The 10,000-nt window shown below is 42.5% G+C and overlaps 1 protein-coding gene across 1 annotated transcript in view; it reads right to left on the bottom strand.

Moving 5' to 3' along the window:
• Positions 1-4,305: 4,305 nt before the first annotated feature.
• The window catches only part of LOC123516353 (mediator of RNA polymerase II transcription subunit 20-like), a 34,028-nt gene continuing 28,333 nt past the window's right edge, over positions 4,306-10,000 (bottom strand). The window contains exon 6 of the mRNA XM_045275647.1: positions 4,306-4,534. Within this exon, the coding sequence (XP_045131582.1) occupies positions 4,415-4,534 (120 nt within the window). The 3' untranslated portion in view covers positions 4,306-4,414. The remainder of the gene's footprint in view (positions 4,535-10,000) is intronic.

Raw genomic sequence — 10,000 nt, 5'->3', positions numbered from 1 at the left:
AAGGAGCGAAGGGCATGATGGAAGGAAGGTCAGGAAGTGAGAAATGTAAGGAGGAATATCTAAAGTTGAAATAGAAGAAAAGTTGTGTATTTTTCTTTTCTTTTTTGTTTTTTGGATAAGTTTGCTGGTGGTGATGTTTTTCATTTTCATTTTTTTTTTTTGTCCTTATTTCATGTTATTTTTTCTTGTTATTATCGATTTTATTCTTGTTTTTTTTTTTCTCTCTTCCTTCTCTACGTCCGCATTCTCTTCTTTCTTTTTCCTGTTCCTTTTTCTTCTTCGTCAGAAAAAAAAGAGAAAGGAGAGAAAAATCATCACCTCCCAGAAAAAAGTCAACACACACACACACAGAGAGAGAGAGAGAGAGAGAGAGAGAGAGAGAGAGAGAGAGAGAGAGAGAGAGAGAGAGAGAGAGAGAGAGAAACAATCATAATATCAATAACAATAACAAGTTCACAGTTCCCTCCTTCCCCCCGCTACTCATGTGTTTGGTTCGGGTCTTTCTCGATTAGCATTCACACACTCCCTTAGCGGCAATCATCTGTGTCTCTCACCTGATAGCAATAGAATCCAGGTCTTCAAGCGCGTTATACACCATTAAGCGCGCCGCGGTGTGATATTTTGTCTGATTCACTGATGTAATGGGAGTTTTTAGGAGAATCCAGAAGAAAGGTTAGTAAGCCAAGGGTAAGTGTAGTTAAGTGGATATATAAATGAAAAGATGGGGTTGAAGAAAATAGTAAAAGAATGAAGGGTGTTGTGGAAGTTGTTAGGGAGGAAAGGTGGTAGTTTAAGCAGAAATGGCTAAAAGTATTGAAGTTGGGAACGTGAGAGTAGATTAGGTTTAGGTGCAATATGTGAAGGCAAGGATGGGAGAAAAGAATACCAGAGTCGGCCTGAAAAAGAAAAGGTGAAATCAGAAGCGAAAAAAAAGAACGGGAACGTGAATACATAATACAAAACATCAACGTGAAAGCAAAGGTAGAAAAGGAAATATGAAAGCAGGTGTGGAAACATATAACCCGAAAACAGGTAGAGAAAAATGAAGGTGAAAGCAGATACAGAAAAGAAAGTGAAAACAGGAAGATAGGGACCATGAAACCAGATGTGCAAATGGGGAACACGAAAGCACGGGTAAAGCAGAGAAAACACCTGCAGCGTCATGAGCGGGTGGCGTTGTGCTGGAGAGATACAACGATGAGGGGCGACCTGTGGCGGGCTGCAGATATTACATGCATAGCTTTGCCGAATGAGGGCCGCGCTGCCGACAAAGCCGCACACATAGTAAGCTACGGCTAATGGGAAGTACGTAGTTGATTTTAAAGACACTGGGCCCATGAGTGTTCCTGCCACAATCAGGTCGCCTCCCGCTGCCAGCCTCACGCCTCCTGGACCCGCACACTCATGTTCCCAAGGCAACCTTCTCGCTTTGTGTTGCTTAACCGTGTGTTAAGGAAAGGTCTTTAGTTCGTGTTATGGCTTTGCTGTTTGATCAGGGGTTTTAAATGGTTAGTTTAGATTCTTATGGGGTTTTTTTTTCTTTCCTGTTAGACTTACTAAATTCATGAAAATATTTGAAATCACCATTCATTTCCAGTAGAGCCTGTTAAGATTTTGCAGAAATAAGACGATATATATAACGTTTTCTAGACGGATCTTTGTATATTCCTGAAAAAAGAGAGTAAGATAATCTTCTTCTCTGTGGTCTTTGAAAACCGTTCTAATGAGAGAACAAACCTTATAGTAACACTGGTACAGAGACAAAAAATCCATAATGCCTTATTCATACCCAGTAAGGTCTTGAGCCCCCATAGTCTTCAGGAGTTCCTGCAAACGAGGAGTCCCAATCGACTGCAGTGAGCTGATAAGGAGGGAAAGAAAGGGTGAAGCAAAAATCAGCAAACTTTTCCCCTCACCATCTCGTATAGTCCAGCGTATCTCTCGGTGCATTTCAAATATACCACTAAATTTTGCCTATGCCACGTCGTTCTTTTGTCAGATATCACACAACACACACACACACACGAGGGAAGGACAAACAAGGTAATAAGTTCGTATCATTAAACACTGGAGTCTGATTTCGAGTGCTTTCAATAATCTGTAGTGGAGGTTATTGGGTTTTCGAGGGTGTTTTCAAGATTTAAGTGATAGTTTAGCAATTCTGATCTGCCGATACGAAAAATACGCTCGTGAACTTATCTTTTTTTGAGAGCCTGAAGTGTTTCAAGTTTTTTTTTTATTATATATCATTAAAAGCGAGAGAGAGAGAGAGAGAGAGAGAGAGAGAGAGAGAGAGAGAGAGAGAGAGAGAGAGAGAGAGAGAGAGAGAGAGAGAGAGAGAGTCACAGCATAACTTTCCAATCGTCGACTGCTCATAACACACACAAGTGCACAAGACACTCACATCTTTCACCGTTCCAGATATGAGTTCAGTTTACGAGTTTCGAGAGTTTTCCCCAGTTGTTTTTTTCTGTGCCAAGACGTATCATCTGTATATATTTTTTTACCTTAATATATACACCGATTTATATACAAGGCTGCCAGAGTTTCCCATCCTATAAGTGTGGCGTGGAGTATGTATGAGCAGGAATGAAATACAATAGAGGGGAGGAACAAAATCTAACTGGTTTCTCGTTTCCCTTTAAATCACCACTCTTTAGAGAACAGCAGAACGGGCTTCCAATAGTGCATGTGTGGGGAAAGTGTGGGGGGCGGGATTGTTTACTGTCTGTCTCTCTCTTTATCTCTCTCTCTCTGAAGGAAATATACAGTGGTTTATTATGTAAATCTATGAATTACAAACTTGCATTCTCTCTCTCTCTCTCTCTCTCTCTCTCTCTCTCTCTCTCTCTCTCTCTCTCTCTCTCTCTCTCTCTCACTCTGAAAGAAAGTGCACACTAAACTTTATATGCAAATTTATTATAAATTACAAAATCACATTCTTTTCTTACAGAGAGAGAGAGAGAGAGAGAGAGAGAGAGAGAGAGAGAGAGAGAGAGAGAGAGAGAGAGAGAGAGAATATGTATGTAATAAGAGGATCATTTTCAAGTGAAGGCAACACAAAAAAAAGAGAAATAAAGAAAAAAGAAAACTAGGAATTATTTAATAGAGAGAGAGGGGGGGAGGAAAGGTAAGGGAATTAACTTTTGACAGGAAGGAGGCAGGGAGGGGAAAGTAATGAGATGAGGGAGATGAGGGATGGTGATACAGGATGATTATGTTAGGATCCTGAGCCGAGAGGGGAGGGGAGAGAAGGAAACAAGGAAACAAGGGAGAGGGGAACAGAGGGAAAAAAAAAAAGCTCTATAGGTCATATACAAGTAGGAATACTAGACGAATAATAACGAAGGGAGAGAAAGGAACGATGGATAGGATACGCTGTGGTAATGGGAGAGGGGAGAGAGGGGAAAAGGAGACACAGAATATCCCTATAGAAGAGAGAAAAGGGATAGAACAGGATAATAGTGGAGGGGAATCACCTTCTCATCACATCTTTTATGAAAGGATACGAAAGGAAATGAGCGAAAAATCCTCAAGGAAATTTTTGAATACGAGAGAAAATGAAAGGTTGGATGGAGGCAGTAAGGAGAGAGATTGGGGGAGGAGGGGGAGGAGGAGGAGGAGGAGGAGGGGGCTGAAACCGAAATGTGCCATAGAGGAGAGAAATTAAAGAGGGGGCTAAAAGTAGATAGAGTAAAACTGAGGTTAAAGACAGTAATAAGATGCAAATAGGAAAAGCAAGACGGAAAGTGAAAAAAAGGAAAGAGTGGATGAAGGGAAAATTACCAAAAAGAGAGAAAAAAGAACACAACCGAGGAGGAAAAGAAAGAAGTGGGAAACAGGAGAAGGAGGAGGAGGAGGAGGAGGAGGAGGAGGAGGAGGCAGTGACGGAAGGGAGAAGAAAGAAAGGAAAGAAAGGGAGAAAGGAAAAATTAAAAAGAAAGAGAGGAAACAGATGAAAAGGAAAGATAAGAAAAGAAGAGAAAATCATACAAGAGAGAGAGAGAGAGAGAGAGAGAGAGAGAGAGAGAGAGAGAGAGAGAGAGAGAGAGAGAGAGAGAGAGAGAGAGAGAGAGAGAGAGAGAGAGAGAGAGAGAGATGAAAATAAATGAGAAGAAAGAAATATGGGAGAAGGAAAAAAGGAAAGAAAGGCAGAAAAAGAAGAAAAATTTGAGAGACAGAGGAAACAGATGAAGAGGAAAAAATAACAAAAAAGAAGAGAGAAATCATACAAGAGAGACACAGGAGAGCAAGAGGAAACTAAGAAAAAAAAAAGACAAATGATCCAGGAATAAGAGAGAGAGAGGAGAGAGAGAGAGAGAGAGAGAGAGAGAGAGAGAGAGAGAGAGAGAGAGAGAGAGAGAGAGAGAGAGAGAGAGAGAGAGAGAGAGAGAGAGAGAGAAATAACAGTGAATTAGGACCCGGAGCCCGTTGTCTGAGTGCCGGCGAAGGTGGTGCCATCTCGTATCTCGTTGAACTTCTCCACGTACTGCTGCACCGTGTCCTGCGGCGTGTGGACGTCGTGGAAGCGGTTCTGGAGGCGAGGGAGAGAATCGAGGTGACATAAGGAAAGATATTATTCATGCATTGGCTTATATATACATTAGACCACCTGTAGTTCATTGGGTTTAGGTTAATGTGAGTTTGGTTGTGAGAAATTATTCGTATAGTAGTAGTAGTAGTAGTAGTAGTAGTAGTAGTAGTAGTAGTAGTAGTAGTAGTAGTAGTAGTAGTAGTAGTAGTAGTAAGCAGAAGTAGTAGGAGTAGTAGCAGTAGGAATTGCAGTAGCAGTAGGAATAGTAGTAGCAGTAGGAATAGCAGTAGCAGTAGGAATTGTAGTAGCAGTAGGAATAGTAGTAGCAGCAGTAGGAATAGCAGTAGTAGTAAGAGTAGATGTAACAACAGAAATAGCAGTAGCAGTGGCGGTGACAATAACAAAAGCAGTAGCAGCAATAGTAATAATAATAATAATAATAATAATAATAATAATAATAATAATAATAAAAATAATAATAATGAAAGCTGCCCTGACACTGCACCATCCCTCCGAAAGTTACCACATTTGTTTTTTCTCTTAGGACGCTAGCAAAGTTTTCAAGATATACGTTATAATAAGTTGAGGGAGAGAGGAGCGCAAGTTCAATATATTATCACGATTGTCCGCAAAAATAGCAATGAAATAATAATAAAGCTTCAAAATTAAGTGAAAATGGGTGAAAAATGCACTGACTTCGGGTAAAAGCTTGAATACCCCAGCCCCCCAAAAAAAATTTATTCACATCATGTATTAATGAAGAAAAAAAATGCTTGTGTGTAATGTATCTTATAAAATATTATGTATTATCAATTTTGTATTACTTATGTTGTTGAAATATCACTTTGAAACTCACGCATCAATAAACTGTGTGTGTGTGTGTGTGTGTGTGTGTGTGTGTGTGTGTGTGTGTGTGTGTGTGTGTGTGTGTGTGTGTGTGTGTGTGTGTGTGTGTGTGTACGTGCCAAATTACTGAAGGTCCTTGTGACTCCACCGACTTTAGTAATGATTTTTTGCGTTCGTCCTTGACCTCTCATGACCTTCCTTGACCTCCACCACCACCACCACCACCATTCTGTCATCCAATAAGCGGGTCACCACAAAGCTCTCACATTAACTCCCTCCTTCCTTCTTTCCTTTCCACCACCACCACCACCACCACCACCACCACCACCACCACCACCACCACCACCACCACCAGGGGAGCGTATAGAGGAGAGGCCATGAAAAGCAAATAGTAACGTTTCCATCGCAGTTTTATTAGCCTTGGAAAAAGCATGCCATTGGAAACTGTTATTTGGCTTCATTTTGGCAAGCGACAGCCATGATGTTTTTTGTTCTCCATTATCAGCATCACTCTCTCTCTCTCTCTCTCTCTCTCTCTCTCTCTCTCTCTCTCTCTCTCTCTCTGTGTGTGTGTGTGTGTGTGTGTGTGTGTGTGTGTGTGTGTGTGTGTGTGTGTGTGTGTGTGTGTGTGTGTGTGTGTGTGTGTGTATGTTGGTTTCAGGTTGTTTTTCTCAAATCTCGTATATAAAGTAAAAAATGGTGACATTCTTACGCTGTACTTTATGATGCCGAGAGAAGAACGGCCATCAAATATTTCGTTTATAAAGTAATTGTATCCTTAATTATGTTCATATAGTTATCTAATACCAAGCTAACGAAATATTTATGTACTTACGTGTGTGTGTGTGTGTGTGTGTGTGTGTGTGTGTGTGTGTGTGTGTGTGTGTGTGTGTGTGTGTGTGTGTGTGTGTTAGGTTGGTGGCGTTGCAAGTACACAGTTTATGATTGCATTGTCCATTTGTGGTAATTTGTCAGCGCGCGCCGCCATCATGCACGAGGCGACCCGATAATGAAAACATCCACATTGCAAGTTTGCCTCATTCATTTGTATTTTCAGCCACACAGCACCACGCGGGTATTGAATTCTGGCCAGGTGCGCTCTCTCTCTCTCTCTCTCTCTCTCTCTCTCTCTCTCTCTCTCTCTCTCCGTGACACTGTGATGCTAAATTTATTGTGCCATCCAATGTTTAACGTTATTAGTAAAATTCCTGTGAATGGATCGTGTATTCAGGCGACTCCTCTCTCTCTCTCTCTCTCTCTCTCTCTCTCTCTCTCTCTCTCTCTCCGTGTATGTAGGAGAGTGCATTTTGAGAAGCAATTTTATAGTTTCTTCCTCCACTCTCTCCCTTCTCTCAAGTAAAAGCCAGAATAGTTGTGCTTGTGTGTGTGTGTGTGTGTGTGTGTGTGTGTGTGTGTGTGTGTGTGAGAGAGAGAGAGAGAGAGAGAGAGAGAGAGAGAGAGAGAGAGAGAGAGAGAGAGAGAGAGAGAGAGAGAGAGAGAGAGAGAGAGAGAGAGAGAGAGAGAGAGAGCCAGAGAGAGAGAGAGAGAGAGAAAATACATACATACGAGAACATACATACACAGAATGCTACCTCTCCCAACACACACACACACACACACACACACACACACACACACACACACACACACACACACACACACACACACACACACACACACACACGGGCAAGCAAAAACATTCGCTACAAACTCATTTCGGCCCCAACGGCAGCTATTCGAGGGCCGAAGGGGGAAGAGAGAGAGAGAGAGAGAGAGAGAGAGAGAGAGAGAGAGAGAGAGAGAGAGAGAGAGAGAGAGAGAGAGAGAGAGAGAGAGAGAGAGAGGAAAAGGGATAAAATTTCCGTACAAACAGGACTGCATAAAAACAGTGCGCCAGGATTACAAGCAGCGAAAAAAAGAGAGGGAAAAAACACGAAAAAATACAAAAACGAGGGAAAAAGTGAAACCGTAGAGTTGCATGTGGTTTCTCTCTCTCTCTCTCTCTCTCTCTCTCTCTCTCTCTCTCTCTCTCTCTCTCTCAAACCACAACCAAAGCGGGGAAACATGAGTAACAGTCAGCTGGAAGCCCCTCACACACACACACACACACACACACACACACACACACACACACACACACACACACACACACACACACACACACACACAGCTGCGTTACGAATGATAAACCCGAACAAGCGTAGAAACTTTTTTAATCCAAATTCATCACATTTCAGCATTATTTACCGCGACTAATTGAAAGAGAGGCAGGTGACGAGTGAGGGGAGAGGGAGAGGGAGAGGGAGAGGGGAGAGGGAAGAGTGGTGAGAGTGTAAGAGAGGCCTACAATTATTACAGGTGAGGGAGGGAGAGGAAGAAGGAGGAGGAGGAGGGAGAGAGAGAGAGAGAGAGAGAGAGAGAGAGAGAGAGAGAGAGAGAGAGAGAGAGAGAGAGAGAGAGAGAGAGAGAGAGAGAGAGAGAGAGAGAGAGAGAAAACCGGTCAGGAGGAGTTAAGAGAAGGAAATAGAAAAAGTAGTTATGAAGTTACGAAATTATGAGATTGATACAGGAGAAGTGAGAATAGAAAGAGTTAATGGGTGTGACAAAGGAGGAAGAGGAATGAAGTGCTCTCCTGTCTTTCCCATTAATCCCTTCAATACTGAGACGCATTTTTACCTTGAATTTTGTGGTATGATTAGACGATTTTATCTGCATTTGGAAGGATCTATGGATGTCAAAAGATTAATGGGCAGAGTCTTTATAATTCTAATCCCAGCACATGTTTCTGAAGCTGTATAAAATCACCAAATAGTATCCAGAATTAATATAAACACGCGTCCTGGTGCTGGAGAAATTAATAGAGAAGAATAGAAGTTACCAAAAGTCCTAAACAGTCTAGTAAGGACATCACGACCTGTCGCTGTTTAAACTTCCTCTGTATTCCTTTGTGAGTGGTGGGAGGTGGGGCAAATAATGAAGTTCAGATGATGTCACAGGAAACGATAGAATATATTTTTTTTTGAATGAGAAATTACGAGGATTAAACCCAACGAGACTTAAAAAAAATATGAGATTATTAAATAGTAAAATAAAGATGGTAATGTAGTATAGGGTTGTAAGTTTTAGAGCCTGTGAAGTTAAGCTATAAATAAGTCAATGGAGATTATGAGGTTCAGCTAAACTAGAGGTAATGAGATTAATGGCAATGGAGGTTATGAGGACATGAGGTTATGAAAGCAAGAGAAATAGGAGAAGAAAGAATATGAAATAGTAGAGTGTGTATATATAAATAAATTAATGGAGATTATGAGGTTCAGCTAAACTAGAGGTAATGAGGTTAATGGAAGTGGATGTTATGAGGACGTGAGGTTATGAAAGTAAGAGAAATAGGACAAGAAGGAGTTAGAAGTAGTAGAGACCAGGTGCGGAACGGGTAAAGAGAGGAGGAAAGGAGTGGAGGAAGAGGGGATGGGAGAGGAGGTGAAGGTAGGGAAGAAAGAAGAAAGACACGCGCAGGAACTCATGACAGACAGGTAGGAGGAGGAGGAGGAGGAGGAGGAGGAAGGGATAGGTGAGATTAGCAGGTGACTTTTGCAAGGTTTCCAAACTTTGAGAGCACTAATACCTGTTGTCCTTACATGGTAGTTCACCAGTGATAGTTCCTCGCCTTTTCCTTCCTTCATCCCCGACCTCCTTACTTCCTTTCTTCATGTTCTTTCCCCCATTTTTTTTCTTTTCAACCAGCGGATGTTATTTGAGTTTATCCCGGATGAAATTCCTCCCCGTTTTCTTCTTGTACATTCTCCTCCTGTTTTTGTTTTCTTTTTCTTCTTTTTTTTTCATTCCGCCTTCAACTTTACCAACAGCCTACATGTGAGTCTTTCTCCGAACTTTCCACGTTTTCTTTCCTCATACACATTCTTCTTGTCTTTCCCTCAGGCCTCTTGCTTCCACGTAATACCCACCCTTCCGCTTCCTCATTCGCGACCTTCTAATACATTCCCTCCATTACCTGTCTCCCCTCCTTACCTCCTCCAGCTCTTCCCACTTCATTACCGCCTCATCTTCTTCCTCATCTTCCTCTCACCCTCTCTCCCTTCCCTCCGCCAACCCGTCAGCACTTGAGAGGATGCTTAAGGTCTGGTAAGGAAGTGTGTGCTGGCGTGTGGGTGACTCATCTCAGGTGCAACACTGAGTAGCAACACACGTGCTTTGCAACATGACGGCGTGCGCTCTCATGACTTCCGCAGTGAGTATGGAGGTGTGTGTGTGTGTGTGTGTGTGTGTGTGTGTGTGTGTGTGTGTGTGTGTGTTTCACTGTTTGATCTGCTGCAGTCTCTGACGAGACAGCCAGACGTTACCCTACGGAACGAGCTCAGAGCTCCTTATTTTCGATCTTCGGATAGGCCTGAGACCAGGCACACACCACACACCGGGACAACAAGGTCACAACTCCTCGATTTACATCCCGTACCTACTCACTGCTAGGTGAACAGGGCCTACACGTGAAAGGAGACACACCCAAATATCTCCACCCGGCCGGGGAATCGAACCCCGGTCCTCTGGCTTGTGAAGCCAGCGCTCTAACCACTGAGCTACCGGGAGTGTGTGTGTGCCAGT

Source organism: Portunus trituberculatus, chromosome 40 (genome assembly GCF_017591435.1).
Source record: "Portunus trituberculatus isolate SZX2019 chromosome 40, ASM1759143v1, whole genome shotgun sequence".
In the NCBI taxonomy this organism is placed as follows: Eukaryota; Metazoa; Arthropoda; class Malacostraca; order Decapoda; family Portunidae; genus Portunus; species Portunus trituberculatus.
This window is presented reverse-complemented; position numbering and strand designations above follow the sequence as displayed.